At 42.7% G+C, this 20,657-nt stretch overlaps 1 protein-coding gene across 1 annotated transcript in view; it reads right to left on the bottom strand.

Annotated features, from left to right (window-relative positions):
* PHACTR4 (phosphatase and actin regulator 4) overlaps window positions 1-20,657 on the bottom strand; it is an 86,758-nt gene that overhangs the window by 50,495 nt on the left and 15,606 nt on the right. The window contains exon 2 of the mRNA XM_033157874.1: window positions 13,719-13,765. Coding sequence (XP_033013765.1) covers window positions 13,719-13,746 — 28 coding nt within the window. The 5' untranslated portion in view covers window positions 13,747-13,765. The remainder of the gene's footprint in view (window positions 1-13,718; window positions 13,766-20,657) is intronic.

Raw genomic sequence — 20,657 nt, forward strand, 5'->3', positions numbered from 1 at the left:
GGAACTTTTTCAACAGTACCTTCCTCCAGATACCTGATTTTTAAAAGAATAATATCTCTCAAAACCAGATATCTGGAGGAAGGCACTGTTGAAAAAGTGCCAAAATTTGTTTGGCAGCTGTGAGCCCATAACAGGAAATAGAAAGACTTCCCCAAATCTGCTGGAGGGGTAATATATGCCAAACAAAATCATACCCACAAGACTTTAATGAAGGTAGAGAATAAAAAGTCTTTGTTTTAGTTTCTGGAAACACATCTGGGAGGCAGAATACACAGCACAGACCAACTTTCCCTAACTTTGTTTGCTCCAGATGTTTTGCACTACAACTCCCATCGGCCCAAGATGGGAGTCATAGATCAACGTCAGAGGGTGGGCATCAAGTTGGGGAAAGGCTTGTATAGGCAGATGTAGCTAACTTAACTAGGCCAAGGAATAAAATGGTGGGTGACAAGCAATGTGCAAAAAATAATAATAATTAAACAAGATTAAGACCTTGGAAACCAAAGTCTTCAAAACAGGGAACTACGGTAATCCAAGTAATAACAAGTAAGCTCAGGCATATGTGGAACTTTCTGAAGATCTGAAAATTGAGCCAAAAACCACAGAAACATAGTAGACGGGAAAGAGAATTGATGCAGAAGCCAGATGACAGAGCTATCTAGGAGCATTAAAAGGCAACCGGACAAAACAGCATGTTTTTGGAGGGAAGCATATTAACCATGGTAGTTTGCATCAGTCTGCACACAACTGAAAGAATTCCTAACATAAGGAATGCAATGAAAACATTCTTTGGAGGAAAAGGTGAGAAAGGAGTGATCATGCATTCACAAGACTGTCCCTCTTTGCAAACCATAGTTTCCTAGGAGTCTCCAATAAACCTGTACCTGGCACCAGGTTTTTCTCTATTACTTATGCAGGCAGTGACCATTTTGCACATGTCCGATTGACATACGAACACCGGCAGGGGCAGGGCAGACTGATGCATGACCTCTGACATGCGAATGACCCAGAACACAACCCCTGTGCAAATGGGGAGTTTCCTGTACCAATATGACTCCAATTCAATGTTTTCACGACTGGATCCAAGAAGCTTTCGAGTATGAGAATAATAAACAAAGAGCATAGCTTAGAGGAAGGGCATCTGCTGTCCATGCAGAAGGTCCCAGTTTCAATCCCCAGCTAGGGCTGGGAATGTCCTCTCTCGGAAACCCTGGAGAGCTGCTACCAGTCAGTATAGACAATACTGAGCTGAGATGGACCAAGGGTCTGACTCAGTCTGAGGCAGCTTTCCCTATTCCTACTACTAGCAGTGTTTGCTCTTTTGGCTTAGCTATATAACGCCAAATAAAAGCTCTTTGATTTAGCTTTTGGGAAGCAACCAACGTTTACAGGCACCTGCCCTATTTTACTTTCTAACTGGACTAGAAGCTTATTAAAATGCGAAGCAAGTTCAGCATATGCAAGCTCAGCAACTGATCATTTCGGGAAGACTTTGGCCACCAATGGTAAGTAATTGAAAGGAACTTTCAAACAAGAAACTAGTTAAACTCTTTCATTTTGGAGAGATAAATTCAGGAGCAAAAATGCTCTTCACATTTTGTTCTGTAATCACTAAAACTTTCTCGACTTCCACAGTAGGTAGTTCACTTATATGTCACAGATACACACAAGCTGCTTTTGCTAGGCTTTCCTAATTGCATGAATCTAACCATAATTACAGGTTTGGCCTCCTTGCACATTGCACCAATATACCTTCTGAAATGATTTATGAATAAATATTTCCCCAAAGACAGGATCAGCGCAGAAGAAACCCTTCCAGTTTAACAGCCTTGTGATTCAGGTTACTACAAGCCCAACAGCACATCTGCCCAAGAAATATGAACATCACTAAGTTGTGCCATCTCAGAGATGATCTGGTTGCTTGCTTAGCATCCTAAGCTACTTCCCCATGCCAATTGCCAAGCTCCACTAGAACCTTATTCTCCATGAATTTGTCTAATCCCCTTTTAAAGCACTCCAAACCGGCGACCATATCTACATCTTGTGGTAGCAAATTCCAGTTTAACTACACACTGTGTGAAGCACATGCTGTTGTCATTTAGTCGTTTAGTCATGTCCGACTCTTCATGACCCCATGAAACAGAGCACGCCAGGCACTCCTGTCTTCCACTGCCTCCCGCAGTTTGGTCAGACTCATGTTGCTAGCTTCGAGAACACTGTCCAACCATCTTGTCCTCTGTCATCCTCTTCTCCTTGTGCCCTCCATCTTTCCCATCAGGGTCTTTTCTAGGGAGTCTTCTCTTCTCATGAGGTGGCCAAAGTATTGGAGCCTCAGTTTCAGGATCTGTCCTTCCAGTGAGTACTCAGGGCTGATTTCCTTAAGAATAGATAGGTTTGATCTTCTAGCAGTCCATGGGACTCTCAAGAGTCTCCTCCAGCACCATAATTCAAAAGCATCAATTCTTCAGTGATCAGCCTTCTTTATGGTCCAGCTCTCACTTCCATACATTACTACTGGGAAAACCATAGCTTTAACTATACGGACCTTTGTTGGCAAGGTGATGTCTCTGCTTTTTAAGATGCTGTCTAGGATTGTCATTGCTTTTCTCCCAAGAAGCAGGCATCTTCTAATTTCATGACTGCTGTCACCATCTGCAGTGATCATGGAACCCAAGAAAGTAAAGTCTCTCACTGCCTCCATTTCTTCCCCTTTTATTTGCCAGGAGGTGGTGGGACCAGTGGCCATGATCTTAGTTTTTGTATGTTGAGCTTCAAAGTCTTCACAACTATGTGAAGCACATAGTTCTGTTTGTTTTGAATTTTCCTACAATTCTGCTTCAATGGATGTGTGTGTGTGTGTGTGTGTGTGTGTGTGAGAGAGAGAGAGAGAGAGAGAGAGAGAGAGAGAGGCATTTCCCTTTCCACTTTCTCCAGAGTCCAGACCATGCATAATTTTATCCACCTGTATCATGTATCTCCCCCTCCACACCCCTGACTAAAAAGCTAAAAAGGCCTGAACTTTGTGGCTGCTTTTCATAAGACAGAATGAAAATAAACAGGGCAGCAAAACTACTCCATCATTGAGAGAGTGTGAGTGAGAGAGAGAGAGTGTGTGTGTGTGTGCATACCAGGTGACAGATCAGTCCAATACAAAGGCCAGATGAAATAAGATAGCCTTAGTGGTCCAGTCACAGGCAAACAGCACAGCACCCACAAACATTCCTTGGGACAGGGGCACAATCTCAGCCTCAAAGTCAAAGTGGCTGTGTCCTGTGCAGTCACATTTCCAAATTCTTCCTCTGTACTTAAAAAAAAAATCTATGCAGCTTGAAAGAGATTTCCTGGTCACCCTGGTAAAACAAGACAAAAGTGTTTTGCTTACTTAAATTAACCCCAGAGCCAAATACAGAAATCTGATGCCTAACCCAATTTAATGAGGATCAGTCAAGCATGCTGGCAATGCGGGGGAGGACAACAAAGATCCTGCATAATGCGGGTCCAGCCCTACTGCCACAATGAAATAACAGCTGCTTACAATGGAAAGGCCATTCTGCAGGGCGGGATGGGGTGGTGATGGTGGAAACTGGCAAGAGGCGATAACAGGGACTGAAAAACAGGTAGGTGCAGCACTCCAGCATTATGAAAGAAACAGCTGCAAAAACGTTATCCTTCTCCAGATATGATCTTTTACACTTCCTGAGATACTTGGCTTTTCTCTAGATTCACCCCCCCCCCCAATCTCACACTTTCAGTTCTACAAGAACAAGATGCACACATTTGGTTTCAAGAGGTTAGCAAACGGGGGGGGGGGGGTTGTCACTCTATGTGTGGGCTTTCTAGACTTTGCTCCAGCTTGCAGGTATAGGCAGCCTGTGGTTGAAGTGAATAAGCAGTTAACTTCTGAATCCTGTAGTAATCAGACTATTATTTACGCACACAAACTGAATGTATGAAGCTAGTATTTGGGAGGGGTTTTCATTTTTACCTTCACAAGCTCTCCTACAGAAATTTTAAATGTAAGAACTAGAAATCATAGGCAAACACATAGCAGGTATGGAGTCCCACAAAATGTTGCTAGGAAGAGAGAAGCAATAAGTTTGGAAGCAAGAGCAATTGGGAGCATTTCAAGCTGTCAGGCATCAGTATGGACTGGCAACCCAGAGTGCCTGGCTCAGCAGACAAGCAAGTTGCGCAGAAGGCTAAAAATTGAAGCTTGATCTCACCTCCTCAGTCATGAACTCCCAAGGCAGTCTTGTGCAAGCTACTATCTTTCAGCGCCCTAGTTCATCCCCATCTGTCGCACAGGGCAAAGAACACAGGAAGTTGCCTTATACTGTGGCTTACACTCAATGGATGATTGACTAACACCCAGGTATTGGAATGCTTTGTCCCATGAGATTCTGTTAGCATTCACTTTGATGAATTCCTGGCATTTAAAAAAGTCATATTTGTTGCAAGAAGCATTTTGAAAATCTATGTGGCTGATTTGTCATATCTGTCATTGTTCCTACCTACACCTATCTGCAGCACAGCCTTTGGAAAAGCCACACTTGGATCAACCGAGATATGCCTAGTGGGTGTCAAACCTACTGGGCACCACTGCGAAAAGCAGCAAGAATTATCTGCTTCTCACCTTTTCCTTAATAAGGAACTGTAACACTGGAAAGCCAAAGGAAACAAAAAGGAAAGTTTGATTTGATGACAGGCACAATAGAAGACATGTCATTTTTTTCTATGGTAATATTTTTCAAGTCAGAATTGCACCCTGTGCATGCAAAGCAGCAGAAAACAGGCATGTGGCTGAAATCTTAGTGCACATGAGGTGGTGCTATACCCCCAGGTTCCAGGGTAATGGAACACCTGGGGGTGACAAAGCAGCTGGAACATACATAACCCCAAAATGTGGAACAGAAGACACCCTAGCAGCTGATGCAGCGTCTTCAGTACTGGGCTGCCTGCTTCTTCTAATTTTTCTAGTACTGTCATAGAAAAACCCCGTGGGCCTTTAGCCCAGAAAGCTCACTACAGGAACAGAAGATGAAATGAAAGTGTGGAGTTTCTGCAAAGGGCATTGGAGATTTCAGTGTCCTCAAGCATAAAACCAAATAAGCTATTTATCTGCCTCCCAGTGCAGTGGCACAAAGATCAGAGGAAGAAGGAAGGAGTCAGGATAACATGAGACTGATATGCCTTAAGACTTCTAAAAGAAGAGCCCCGGGAAGTCAAATGACTGTGGGTTCCGAAACAAGCCAGGATGAGTATGGAAACCTCATAGGATAGGAGCGGCAATAATGAATCAGGCCAAATGCCACCTTAGTCCAGCATTCTGTGACCACCAGAAAGTAACGAGACGCCAACAGCCCATCATGAAGGCAACAACAATCCTCTCCCAGCAACTACCGGTAGTATTCAGGTAGCTTTTGAAGGCAGAAAAAACCAGGGCTGCAGCAATCCAGAGGAATGCTCACCTCACCTAGCTGTTGCCTGCATCTCCTCAAAAGGCCAGTCTTAGGCTCAATTCACACATGAAATCAGCAGCATGGGAGTCACTTGAAAACACCACCACACAGAGGTTTCTCCACATGGAAGACATTCATAGGTGTGATCATTTCAAAGAAGGAAAGCACGTGTATGGTGGTGGTGGGGTTTACAATTAAAAGACTACTATTACCTGGGGTAACTTTCACAAGCATGTTGCCCTGTGGAGCAGCCTCACTGCAGCTGCTTTTTCAAATGGTCCCTGAGCTACTGGGTTGCCTGCATGAATCAAGTCTTAGACTGCAACGTTTGTGGGACCAGCTACCGTCAGTCACCATATCCAGGTTTACAAATATAATCAAATGAATATTGATTCAGTCACCAAGTGTATCCATACATCAAATACGGCAAGTAAGAAGAGAGTCTAAGCATACAGAAATAGGAACAGTAATAGCTTGGTGAATAAGCTTCTGAACTTCCATATTAATTGATGAAGAACGATGTCATCTTACTGGAAGGAACAGCAAAGAGACAGAGGAAGAAATGTTTAAATGTCGGTGAAAATTAGCTCATCATCCATCCATACAAAGCTACGAGTTAATGCAGGGAGAGCCTTTTTGGTTCAGAGAATACACCAGCACACTGCTGTTTTGCACTAGTACAGTACGGCTTGTTTCCAATTTCAGCTAGTGCTGGGTGAGCAAATTTCCAGATGGAGAAATAACCCCAAACTTATTTCAAAACAGAAAAACACTCCAAAGAGAAGGAATCTCTTTGTAGTGTACGAGAAGTACACTAAATATAATGCTAATATTTATGTTGTCCTTTTTGGTGGAAAAAAGAAAAGGAAAAGGAAAAAGCCTTGTACTCAAATCAATAGCCATTTTGAACAAATTTCTTCACCTTGAAAACTTTAGTCTGAATTTCAACAACAGGTTTTTGCTGTGGTAGGAGGAAAGGTCCAAACAAGCTATCAGCAAACTTGGTGACAAACTATAGGGAAAGAAACATGACTAGAATGCCTTATCAGGGTGCATGGATACAGGTGTGTTTGCAGAGCACAGGGACTCCGCACCATGGACAAAGGCTGCCTGCAACTTTGGAGGCCCAATGCCCAAAACTTAATTAAGAATCTGCAGATAAAATTGAGCACCAAATGTCATCTATCTGTAGAACTGAATGAGACAGTTGGCCTTAAGTATGACCATCCTTATTTTTTTATTTTATGTAGATGTTCTGAAGTAGCATCTGATAGCATTGGAGCAAATTCCTAGGCTTCAAACAGTGAATGGGGCAACAAGTGTTAGAGGGGAAGGCTTCACTTACATCAAAGGTGCAGTTTGTTTAAGACTTTCAGCAGATTTTTTTAAAAAAAAACCTCCCAAAAATTTCTCTCCCAAGATTCTATTCCAAAAGTCACAGAATTGTAGAGTTGGGACACCCTGATGATCATCTAGCCCAACTCCCTTGCAATGCAGGAATATGCAGTTGTCCCATACAGGGATTAAAGCTGCATGGCAAAAAGAGTAGGAAGGGGGGAGAGAATGACTGACCTCCGTTGCCACCTCCACTGGAGCCATATAGCCAGGGGCGGAGGAAGCTTCTCCGGCACCCGGGGCGGGGCACGTACAGGCACCAAAGGGAGGCAGCAGGCCATCTTGTCACACCCCCTCCAGGGTGGCACCCGGGGTTCGTCACCCTCCCGCCCCCCTTCATATGACCCTGCATACTGCACCCATTGTAAACAGCAGGCGGAGAGATCTGATTGTCTCAGATTTATAACTTAGAGGATTCTTCTATGTATTTTTATTTTGACCTGCATTGTCAAAATGTTTTATACAAGTTTAAGTTTTGCTTGTCACCTAGAACATATAAATTTAAAATAAATGAATAATGCCAGGCTACCAAGATGCAGACATGTGCTCAGCCCACAAGAAGCGCCTTTCTGTGAACACAGTAAGCTATGAGACACTTGCCAGAAGTACACAAGCCCCTTACTGTGCCTCTGCTGCAACAACAGTCCCAGAAGACAAATAACTGAAGAATGAGACCAAGGGAAGGGCCACTGTGAGTTTAGTCCTTATATGAGAACCACCACCGCCCACATAAAATAGTGTGTTGATACTGCCACACACACGAGAACAGTAAACGAACATGAAATAAATTTGGAGCTAACGGAAATAGCTTCCCACACAGCACCATTCGAAACTGCTGAAATGCACAGTTGACTCCCACTGGCCTGATGCCCTTTTGAGAGAGATGTTGCACCCCACTTACAGTGTTTCAGCAATTTGCTAAGTCAGCGCTTTTTATGCCAATTACAAGGATAGATTTTGCATTAAGGAAGAAAAATTACTTACCAGTAGGTCCCCCCACCCAGCTCACTAAAACATTAGATTTGAAGCCCCATCCCTCCACCATGCAGAGCTACACTTAAGTTTAAGACAACACCAAACCACCTCGTCAAGTGTCAAATTTCTATTGTTTCATAAAGAATGAAACATAGAGCAATTTGACATATAATTTCAGTAAAAAGCCCATGGGGGCCCTTTACACCAGAAATAGGGAACCAGTGGCCTTTCAGGTGTTGTTAGACTGCAGTTCCCATCATCCTGGACCACTGGCTATGCTGGCTGGGGCTCATGAGAGTTTGGCATCCAACAACACTGGGAGGGCCATATAGGTTCCTCAGCCCTGCTTTGCCTCATGGGTAGAGAAGCTGCAGCCCTTTAGATGTTGTTGGGCTATGACTCCTATAATGTATTTATTATTCTACTCACTAAATTTATATTCCACCCATCAACCCAACTTTTATAACAAGATTTCACCCATATCAGCTTGCCCATACACTGAAGATCCTTCTGAGAGGCCCTGCACTTTGTGACCCCACCACCACCACCCATATCGTGGATTATCATGTTGGTCAGTCTTTTCAACACTGGCATGAAAACTGGAGATTCCTTCCGAAGAAGGTCCATCTCATTCCATCTTCATTAGTCTACACTACAGTTATTACATGGAGAGGTTTCCCTGCCTTTTGGAGTTAATTGCTGAATGATGTTGCTATAATTCTACTGTCTATTTTGTTGTTGCTGTTGCTGAGATGTGCCTTGTATTTTAGCCATGGTGCTTTAAAACAATGTACTAAAACAATCAATATTTTCATAGTTGCCTCACGGAACCACAAATTCAAAGAATGTGGGAAAAACATTTTAACAGACAACTGTAAATAAAAAAGGTTCTCATAAATGAACGCTGGAGTTATTATACCTTTGCAGAGATAGCCGATATAGTGCCTTCTAGATGATGTCTGACTTCCATTTCCATCAACCCCTGTCAGCATTGCCAATGGTGAAAAATGAAGGGAGTTAGAGTCCAACAACACTAGGAGGGCACTACAATTCCTATCTTAACACTTGTGAGCTGTACATAAGGTAAAATCTTCCATTAGAATTCTAAAAAGAACTCATTACAAATAAGAAGCAGGTATTTTTTTTGCCACACAGGCAGAAAGCTCAAAGTGAAGCCTGCCATCTAGTGTCTCGAGAGCAGAAGAGCCTGACTACACAACACATAACATGAGGCACTTATATAATTGGAGCAACCAGAAAAATTGGGCATGAATGCCAAGTTGAGGCTTGTCAGACAGGCAAGTGCAACAAGAACAACAACATTCTGACCGACATGCCTGCAAATCTTGAACTGAAATAATAAGGGTGAATTATAGCCAGCAGTAAATTTTGTTTACAATTGCCACAGATAAGGCCTTTGCCAAATATGAACTCTGTGCAAAGACAGCAAATATAATTTATTCCATTTTAAAAATGTGTATGCCATATCCTTGCCATCATCATTACTACAGTCATACCTTGGGTTACAGACGCTTCAGGTTGCGTGTTTTCGGATTGCGCACCGCGCTGAACCCGGAAGTACCAGAACGGGTTACTTCCGGGTTTCGGCGCTCACGCATGCGCAGAAGCACCAAATCATGACCCACGTTTGTGCAGACACAGTGCTGTGAGTTGCGAACGCTGCGGGTTGCGAACGTGCCTCCCACACAGATCACGTTTGCAACCCGAGCATCCACTGTATTCAGAAAGGCTTAACAAGATCTCATTAAACTCTGCCCTGCCTTTTATATTTATGGGACCAGTTTTAAGAATAAGAAGTGAATATTGGGAGACATTCCTTTCACTTTCACCTCACCTCCCTATTGACCTCCCCACTCCCACCATCCCAATGTTATTTTTCTCACAGGTGAGCTTGCTTCTAGAATCAGAGCTCAGTTGGAAGGAAAAGTAAGGCTGGTGCTGCACGGTAACAGAAAAGCTGGGCTCAACCCACCTTGAGGATGTGTTTCAGGAAGAGAGAAGCAGGGCAAACACTGAAACAAACACTGACACAAGCATAATCCATGTCCCCAAGAAGCCTGCCATCTAAAATCCTGGAGGCTTTATCAACAAAATAGAAATTAGTGTTGCCAGCACATCAGTGCAAGACAATTACAATGCTGCCTGTAATATCCATGGGGGAAATTGCAGTCTCTTCACCTCTTCCCTGGTCCTCCTGCTGCTGCTGCACTACCCAGAGGTAAGCAATGGTTAGGTTTAGAATTACACGTGAAACCAGGTCCATGGTTTGCTTAAAGAGAACCAAATCATGAGCCTGACTTTGGACAACACAAGTCAAGGCTTGCTGCTCCTGGCACAACTAAAAGTAGAGGAGGAATGAAGTAGGGATTGTTGTGCATCAAAACTCTGCTCATTTGCATTAAGTCATAGCTAACCATTAACTAATACTTAATGTGACATTTGAACGCAGCCGCAAAAGATTTACAAATATACCATTTCCTCTAGTGCTGTGTCCTCCAGATCAAATCCATTAGTGCTGTGTCCTCCAAATCAAATCCATTCTGTAAAATTTGCCCCAAGTGTTCAGTTATGCAAGGAAGGGAAAATAAAAACATACCACTTCAGAATGCTGCTGTAAGAGTAAAAGGTTTTCTAGGAAAGTAAGAATCATACAGCAAGCTTTTAATAGAGACCTGCATTAAAAAGGCATTGCTATGCTGATTCACATTAATCCTCACTGCATCATAAAACACAGACAACTATTATGTATCCTCATCAGAAGGGTTTAATATCCACAAGCTTTAAAAATAATAAAAAAATCTTTTCAAGAGAACACAAAGCAAAACAAAAGGCCAATCTAATAGATTTTATCTTATTATCAGCCATATTATTCCATAAGGCAGCAGATTAGCTGCAGCAACCAAGCAGAAACTGCTTCTTCCTCACAGTTTCTTCAAATAGCAGCCAGGGGGAAAACTTTCCTTGGGATCCCCTAGTGGCCAACAAGGTGCACAACAATGCTACTCAGAAGACTCACAAGGTCTTCTAATCTAAAAAGCTAAGCACATATTGTGCAAGCGGTAAACCAACAAATGGCAAAGGACAGAAATTAGTCCAGCCACCTGGTTGGGAAATACGTGTAAGTAAATAAAAGATGGGGGAGAAAGTGCTGAAGTCAAAAAACCCGCTCTGCTTCACTGCCGCTCTGGCCTCTGCCCAGAGCCCAATCTGCAGTAGATAACTGATACTAGGTGGGGAGGGAAGTAGGATCACAGAAAGCCTCGTCGTCCCCCAAGCTACATGCATTCAATGTAATGTACACATAGAGTCTACATAGATGCAACTGTCTGCATGCAAGATTCTCTTCCAGGATTCCTAATTACACAGGGAGAACACTAGGCTGGAACAGCTGCAAGTACACAGGCTCCATGCAGGCACACACAACTCCCCATGTTCACTCTATGTTGTGAATACAAGGCTATAGAGACCTTAAATAGTTACCGGGGTACTTGGGAAGATACTTGGGAACAGCAACATGCAAAGAGCTGCATCAATTGCTCCTAGCAACTGAAATCTAGCATTGCCAAGCTGCGCTGTTTGTGGGGAGGGGGGCAGTGTTAAACCCTCTGATTCAAAAGTCGCAGGAATTTTGGCTTTAGCTGCATTAACTCAGCCATGAAAAGTTTGCAGATTTGATCACTGCACCATGAAGGCACAGATTACTATGGGGGGAATATTAAATACATCTGAACAGTGCCTTTTTCTGAATTTTTTAAGGGGTTCTCTCATTTTCCTACTCATCTTGAAATACTGCCCCTCAATGAGGCCAAACTTAGATTCACAAAATGTTTAGGGGTATGCGTACCCCTGTGTACCCCCCCAAAAGCACTGCATCTGTGAATAAAACCTGTACAACAAATATCACTTAGATTATCCAAAGAGCATTCTGCAGTACTGCATAGCTTGCATCAAATCTCAAAGGAAAAGAAATGGGGCAGTAACACTAGTGAAACATCCAATTAAAGGAACAATTACAGCACATAATAGTAGCTCTGCTGTCATCAGGAGCACCAACACGAAGACATTTCAGTCACGGAATCCAGCATAGACAGGAAGCTGCAGTCATGCCAACCAAGTCATTAGGGCCTTGGAGACCAATTTCTGCTGTGTCCCAAGCTGGCCTTTCCATAACTAATCCCTGTCATTACGGGCACTGGGACAATGCATGACAGAACAGTGCCTCCTGGTTCCCAAGTCTTGGACTACAAAAAATAAAATAAAATAATATCAATGGCCACTGTCCAGATTTGGGGTTACAAACTTTTTTTAAAGGCTGCAACAATAAAACTAAGTCAGAAAACCTCTTTGCCATATCACTTAGGGGAGAGTCTTTTTAAAAGGACAGAATGTCTACCAGGGGTCAGCCTTTTTCAGCTGTGGGCCGGTCCACCATCCCTCAGACCATGTGGTGGGCCAGACTATATTGGGGGGGGGGAGAAATGAATGAATTCCTATGCCCCACAAATAACCCAGAGATGCATTTTAAATAAAAGCACACCTTCTACTCATGTAAAAACACCATGCAGGCCCCACAAATAACCCAGAGATGCATTTTAAATAAAAGGACACATTCTACTCATGTAAAAACACACTGATTCCTGGACTGTCCGTGGGCCAGATTGAGAAGGCAATTGGGCTGCATCCGGCCCACAGGCCTTAGGTTGCCTATCCCTGGTCTATACCATCCTCAGAACAAATAGTTTCTTACTATTATCTCAAATAGATCAGGCAACACCAGAAATGTCAAAAGGCAGGTGGGTCACTTGCAAAAGTAATTGCCTTTGCTGCACATTATGTATTGTTAAGAATTTTGGCCAAAAAAAATGATGGAAAAGACAGCATCTTACTGGCAGCTTTGCACAAATTTTGAAACTTGCCAAATCCTTTTTATGCCATCAATTAAAGTCACTTACATAGGTTAATTTGATCTGGGAAAGTCATATAGCACAGACAACTGTTTTTAATTCCGTGTTTAATGCTTTCCTTCACACACAGCACATGGCATAATGCCATGCACAAAGAAATTAGGGAAGTGCTTCTGAACCCAAATAAATCATTTTCCGTCTCCATTGGTACACCACAACCATTGGTCCATTTAGCTCAGTACTATCTACTCAGAATGAAAGTAGCTCCCCAGGTTTTCAAACAGCAGCTTTTCCTAGCCTTACATAGAGATGTTGGGGACGCAACTTGGGATCTTCTGCCTGGGAAACAACTTTTAATTCTACCACTGACCAATAACCTCTCAACCGCAGAATTATCATTGTGACCCAGAAGCTGTTTTGAGAAGAGCTTCTGGCATCATAACTGCTTTTGACTTAAGTTTTTGAAAAAGCTGAGTGTACATAAGATCACATACTTGCAAATTTTTCAAACCAAGGGAGAAAATGTCTTCCAGGTCTAAAACTCATTCAGGTCAAAATCTTAAACAGCATAAATACTCTTCCCTAGGTAACTAACAGCAAACTCAGAGCTCTTTATGTACTTGTATGTAGGGTCAGGCATTTGCCAGGTGAAGGACTGATCAAATTCTGTCAAATAATCAGATATATTTCAGGAATTAACTTTATAAATTTAACTTTAGAATTCTAAACACCGTGACTGCGATCTTATGCGTAAACCAGCTCAATATTTGACTGTGGTCAAATAATATACAGTCAGTGCATAATATCCGACTATTCAATTGACCACTGTGCCAATGCCATTTGTGCCAGTGTGCCAATGCCACAATTAAGACTAAAAGTGAACTTCAAAAAAATGAAAATTTAGAACGATTGGGGACAGAAGGGATTGCAAACACTGATTTTGGATAACCAGAAGAACACTTACCAATGCTGTCTTCTGGTTCCTGTGACATGTTTGGTTTTTTAGCAAATCTTGCAAAAGAAAAGAGAAATAAGAAATTATATTAAATCATAGATCTGTTGAACACCAGAAGCTTTGACATCCGAGCAAAAGAAAAACATCTCCAGTCAAAAACACAAACTCATATACGATATGGTCAAAGAGTGTTCCTAGGAACTTTAGGATTTCATTCTTACATGCAAAGTTACAACTTAACGAGAAGGTTGGTGGTTCAAGCACACCCAGGAACAGCTGTGGGAAGGATTCCTGCATTGCAGAGAGTTGGACTATATGACCAACCCACTACAAAACTCCATTGTACATAATGGGACTTACTTCCTGCATTTTGAAGTGGTACTTCCTAAAAGAGAGGTTAACATTTAATTACCCAAAGTTTTAAAGACCCAAGTTTGGGAAACCCTGTCTTATTATTGCAACATTTGATTTTCTAGATAGGTTATGATTTCATTTGTACCCTTAAGAACAGGGGTCAGCAACCTAGGGCCCATGGGCCACAAGTGGCCGATGGGAGTCGTTTAACTGGCCCATGGACCCCTGCCACCTGCTCGGGGACCCCCGCTGCCTGCTTGGTTGGCTCCCATGCGCCGCGCTAAACCAGCGCAGAGCAGAGCGAGGACCGCCTTCTGTGACACTGGCCAGCTTCCCATTGGCTGCAGGAAGCTCCTGCAGCCAATGGGAAGCTGCACACACATCCTCCGCGTTGGAAGGAGCGCCAAAAATAGCGTCTGTGGGACAGTGAACCGGCCCAAGCCACAAAAACTTTGCCGACCCCTGCTTAAGAACCATTCACAAATGAAGTTGCATATTACCGTATATACTCGAGTATAAGTCGACCCAAATATAAGCCGAGGCACCTAATTTCCCTACAAAAATGTGGGAAAGCTTATTGACTCAAGTATAAGCCGGTTCGCCTTTGCCACTGTGGTAGAGGAGGAACGAGCAGCCCAAAGCAGCCCTTTGGGCTGCTCCTTCCTCTTCCTCCTTTGCTGCTGTGGAGCTCACCCCGTCGCAGGGTTTCGAACCACCATTCTTCTGATCAGCAAGCCCTAGGGCTCTGTGGTTTAACCCACAGTGCAATGTTCCCTTGTGTTATACAGAGAAGGCTGGGATCCTGTCCTGTTTAAGCAGGAGCCAGGGAAAGTGAGCACCTGTGGGGTTTTAATACTTCCTTAACTGATAGGCTTTCTGCCTTCTGGGGTCTAAAGTTTGCATTTATGTGAGCAATTCTGGAATGGAACAAGCTGCCTGGGGAGAGTAAAGAACCACCGTTCTTGCACACTTCTTAAGGAATGGTTGACTTGAGTATAAGCCGAGGGCAGCTTTTAAAGCACAAAAAGTGTGCTGGAAAACTAGGCTTATACTCAAGTATATACGGTAAGCTATTTTTAACCTGGTCTTGTCTGCAGTATCATTTTCTATGCTTCCAGTTTAGCTCTGTTGACAAACCAAGTGGGTGGAAATTTTAAGTAGAAATGTATCCTTTGGGCAAAACAAGAGAGGCTACCCATCTAACTCTTCCTTGACCTGAAGGAAAGGCAGAACAAAGGAAAGGAGACTTGTAGAAATCACACTGGACTATAGGTTTATTGCTAGTCTCAAAGTGGGTGGGTGTGGGTGAGATGACAAAGAAGTAGCAATCCTCTGAAAACCAAAGGTTTGGTCTCCAGCAGCATTAACACACAAACTGTAATGCAATTAGTTACAGGTAGGTAGCCATGTTGGTCTGCCATAGTCAAAACAAAATAAAAAATAAAAAAATCCTTCCAGCAGCACCTTAGAGACCAACTAAGTTTGTTCTTGGTATGAGCTTTCGTGTGTATGCATCACGAAAGCTCATACCAAGAACAAACTTGGTTGCAAGTAGATAAATAGGTACTGCTCCGGTGGGAAGGTAAATGGCGTTTCCGTGCGCTGCTCTGGTTCGCCAGAAGCAGCTTTGTCATGCTGGCCACATGACCTGGAAGCTGTACGCCAGCTCCCTTGGCCAGTAACGCGAGATGAGCGCCGCTACCCCAGAGTGAGGGGTCAGGGGTCCCTTTACCTTTACCTTTTTTTAAGGTGCTACTGGAAGGAATTTTTTATTTGTAATGCAATTAGACAGGAAAAGTTTTCATCTCCTAAGAAATAGCTCTCATGTTGGGAAGTGATACTAGGTAGGGCATTCTCTCTTACTTATACCCAGTCCTTCCACCAAGGAGTTCAGGAAAGCATGCCTAGTTTGTTTCCCACATTTAATCCTCACAACAACCTTGTGGGGTAGATTAGCCAGAGAGTGTCTGGCTTCACAGATGAGAAAGAATTTGGCATGCACACATAAATTTGCACGCATGGTGGCGGGGGGGGGGAGCTCTTCCAGTCTATTCAAGATTGAGGACTACCCAATTTTAAGAAATTAAGATGATCTGGAAGTGACCTTCTGTAGGAAACTACTGCCAAATCCCCTACAGGTTGCCACTTGTTCAGAATAAATGTGCCATGAATCAGCCACATTCTTTCAAGTTTATGCTTCAAAAAAATTGATAGATAGTAGACCTAATTTATATGGACATCACGTTGGATTTTAGTTTCTTTCACAATAAGCTTCACCAGAAAGGTCAATTTGCACACAAACAAGCGGTTACCAACTCCCCTAACATAGTCACAAGACAGGCAGATATGCATGCTTCTAAATTAAACAAGGAAAAACCACCAACTGCATGAAAGAAAATACTGTAGTATGAAAGCTTGCAACTTCCAAAAGGGAGGCTTTCCTCACAATAGGGAACATCTGAGCCACTACTAGTGCTAAATTTCAAAGGTAGTCAGAGTTACAGCCAAAGTAACAAAGTATTTGCAACATCATCAAAACCAAACAAATGTACCACAACGTTCTCATGGCACTTTTTCTCTAGGCTGTGCACACCTGTGTATACCACAGGAAAGCAGCATGTAAGCAAGAGTTTATCAGCTATTAGACAACTCAAGAAAGCATGAATCCTCTGGACAATATGCATATTACCATTACATTAGCCATAAATTGTTTTAACATACTCATGTGTTTAAGCAGTATGGTTGGAATCAGGTCTTATCTGAGAAGGCCCCCAGATTTTCATGGATATGCCAGTCAACTGTAGTTCATTTCACAGCTACTCCCTAAAGAAGTTCCCCCTGCATTCCCTGATAACTATGATTGTGAAGGCTATGACTACCCATAGGGCTCCATCTATTCACGTTAACTCTTAAACAAGTTGAAGCCATTTGTTCTTGAACAGTGGAGCCAGCTAGGTAGCATCAAAGGTTAAGCATTCACACCAGGTATATTTGTTTTGTAATGTAAATCAGCAGGGGTGGAGACCCATCACTGGGGGCCAAATATAGCACTCCAAGTCTCACCATCCAGCCCATAGGAATGTTCTCAAGCCACACTTCCTCTCCCTATGTCACAACCCCCCACTGCCCCTCCTTAAATATTTTTGACTGGTTGGAATGTGTCCTTGCTAATGCCTCTTGGTTGCCTAGATGGCAACATGGATGCATTCATCAATCCAGGATTCCCAGGAACTATTCAATGAACTCAGTGAAGTGAATGTATAACAAGGAACCAAGCTGGCCAACAGCTTATTGTTCACAATGAACAATATGTGGCTCCCTAGCAAGTGGGACTCAACATGTCTTGCAAAATGGGTCATTTGCACCACTTGCTAGGCCTTTTGAGCTAGTCAACTAGTTAATGCCTCTACCTGAATGAGTAAAAATCTTCCACTGCCTCCCACAATTTGGTCAGACTCATGTTGGTAGCTTCGAGAACACTGTCCAGCCATCTTGTCCTCTGTCGTCCCCTTCTCCTTGTGCCCTCCATCTTTCCCAACATCAGGGTCTTTTCCAGGGAGTCTTCTCTTCTCATGAGGTGGCCAAAATATTGGAGCCTCAGCTTCAGGATCTGTCCTTCCAGTGAGCACTCAGGCCTGATTTCCATAAGAATGGATAGGTTTGATCTTTTTGCAGTCCATGGGACTCTCAAGAGTCTCCTCCAGCACCATAATTCAAAAGCATCAATTATTCGGCGATCTTTATGGTCCAGCTCTCACTTCCATACATTACTACTGGGAAAACCATAGCTTTAACTATACGGACTTTTGTCGGCAAGGTGATGTCTTTGCTTTTTAAGATACTGTCTAGGTTTGTCATTGCTTTTCTTCCAAGAAGCAGGAGTCTTTTAATTTTGTGACTGCTGTCACCATCTGCAGTGATCATGGAGCCCAAGAAAGTAAAATCTCTCACTGCCTCCATTTCTTCCCCTTCTATTTGCCAGGAGGTGATGGGACCAGTGGCCATGATCTTAGTTTTTTATGTTGAGCTTCAGGCCATATTTTGCGCTCTCCTCTTTCACCGACATTAAAAGGTTCTTTAATTCCTCCTCACTTTCTGCCACCAAGGTTGTGTCATCAGCATATCTGAGGTTGTTGATATTTCTTCCGGCAATCTTAATTCTGGCTTGGGATTCATCCAGTCCAGCCTTTCATACAATGAAAGGTGCTACTGGACAATTTTTTATTTTATTTATTTATTTTGACTGTGTCAGACCAAAATGGATACCTACCTGAATCTAATTACATTTTGTGTTACTTATTTATCAAACAAGAAGTGCTTCAATTCGTTTCTGGCTAGTTCTTAAACCATCATGACTTAAAAAGGAAATATGCTTGCGCATCTGGAATAATTTACTTGGGTGTACACTCACCTGTGATCCAATTCAGAAGAGTCATCAAGCTAGAGGGAATAAAAGAATCATAAACGTGTAGAGTTGGAAGGGACCCCAAGGGTCATCTAGCCCAACCCCCTGCAATGCAGGAATCTCAGCTAAAGCATCCATGACAGACGGCCATCCAACCTCTGCTTAAAAACCTCCATGGAAGGAGAGTCCACAACCTCCTAGGGGAGACTGTTCCACTGTCGAACAGCTCTTACTGTCAGATAGTTTTTCCAAACCTCAATATCCAAAAAGGCCAAATCTGAGAAACGGGTCAAGATCCCAATAGTAAAACTTAAGATTCAGGATTTATTTCAATCATAGATTGGGACGAGTGTTTAATGCACATGTGTATGTACGTACACTTCTGCATATCAGGAAAGAGAGATAATTCAATTTCAAACATAAATGTTCAGATTAACATTTTAGCTTTATTGGTGCCATAGCTTAGCAGGGCAACAATATATCTCGTTTTAATAGATTAAAAAGAACCAAGCTTAAAAAAGAACCCCCTCGACTCCTACCATTTTGCAGCCTCCTCTACCCTGTACTTGTCTGATCCACAGCTGGACCCACTGCAGTGAATGCACTCCCTCCTCTGTCCTTTGCAGCTGGGCACCTGTATGCCTCAACACACACAATCATTTTGTAAAGAGCAAACAAAAGCAAAGAAGCCATTGAATCTGGCTAGGTCACCCTCCCCAAACACTTTGGGTTAATTAAAAGTAGCAGCTGTGGCAGAAGCACTCTACTTGTAGCCGCCTGATAATCCCTTCTGTTCTGCTCTCAATTCCACTCCCCCCTCCATCCATCCAAATGAGGTCAGGTCAGAATCATTATAAACGGCGAAATTAGGCAACCACCCCAAACTCCAGCTAAGAACAGGAGCTGGAGAAGTACAGTTAAGACACCACATGATTCTGTTCTTAGTAGCCACTTACAGTGATCAAAATCAGAGCTTCTGAACATCCTACACATTTCAAAGGTATCTCCATTTTTTCCAGGACATGCAACATGCATGTATGTAGGTGGAAGGAAGCCCAGAGCATCTTTGGCATGGAAAAGGCAACAGACTCCCTTTATTCTATAACACCATAACACAGCTCTTTAATAGATGCTTTAGAGCAGGCATAAGCAAACTCGGCCCTCCATATATTTATTATTATTATTATTATTGTTAAAAATTTATAAAGTTTTTACAATTTAAAGCACAAAACATTACATGGTTAAATTTTTTCATGCTCCCCCCTCTCTCACCAAGGGGAGCAAATATCCAAGCCCCCCTCTCACAGGAGCACATACAATACCATTTCAAATTTAACCAATTAACTTGTATAAATCATTGCTTAGGCCTGGCCCTTTTCCTGGGCCAGCCATTCTTCCTCTTCTTAATTTCATCATCGATTGACTCCTGTTGAATTCAAAGTCACACCTAATTCCCAGTTTTCCAATCATCATCTATTCTATTTTTACCCACAACAACTTTCCTCCTTATCACTTTTAAACATCAAATACATCAAACTTAATTACTTATAAATTTAACTCGACCTTGGCCTCTAAATACTTCTGAACTCTTCTAAGACCTTTATCAGATTTTAAATATTCAAACAAATTTTATAAAGCTAAATTTTCCCTTTTTCTACCCCCTTCCCTCCCTCCGGTCTCAAAAATTTTGGCTAATAGTTTTTAACATTTTCCATTACCGCAGTGTCCATATCCATCTGTCAAAACCATATAAAGAGAAAGATACCAAAAAGCATGTGCATTTTTTTTAACCCACTCCAACCCTGTCAAAACCCTGAACCCAAGAGTCAAAGCAAACTGGCTTCTCTTTTTGTCTTGTCTCATGCAGCATTGTAGCATTCTCATAGCAAAGTGCATCCCCAAATGGTTGCATCTCTTTTCCTTTTTCTGCAATATGACTTTCCCATTGTCAATACCGTTTAGCAAGCAGACTCCGGTTGGTTTTTCATCTTGGATTTTCTCTTCTTCCCTATGCTCTTGTATTGTAGCCTTAAAACTTTCGCTATCAGTCTCTAGTCCACGTTTCTGCAAAGCCAAATGCCCTCCAGTGGTTTTGGGATGACAACTCCCATCATCCCTAGCAAACAGGACCAGTGGTCAGGGATGAGGGGAGTTGTAGTTCCAAAATATCTGGAGGGCCGAGTTTGCCT

Source organism: Lacerta agilis, chromosome 8, assembly GCF_009819535.1.
Source record: "Lacerta agilis isolate rLacAgi1 chromosome 8, rLacAgi1.pri, whole genome shotgun sequence".
Taxonomy (NCBI): domain Eukaryota; kingdom Metazoa; phylum Chordata; class Lepidosauria; order Squamata; family Lacertidae; genus Lacerta; species Lacerta agilis.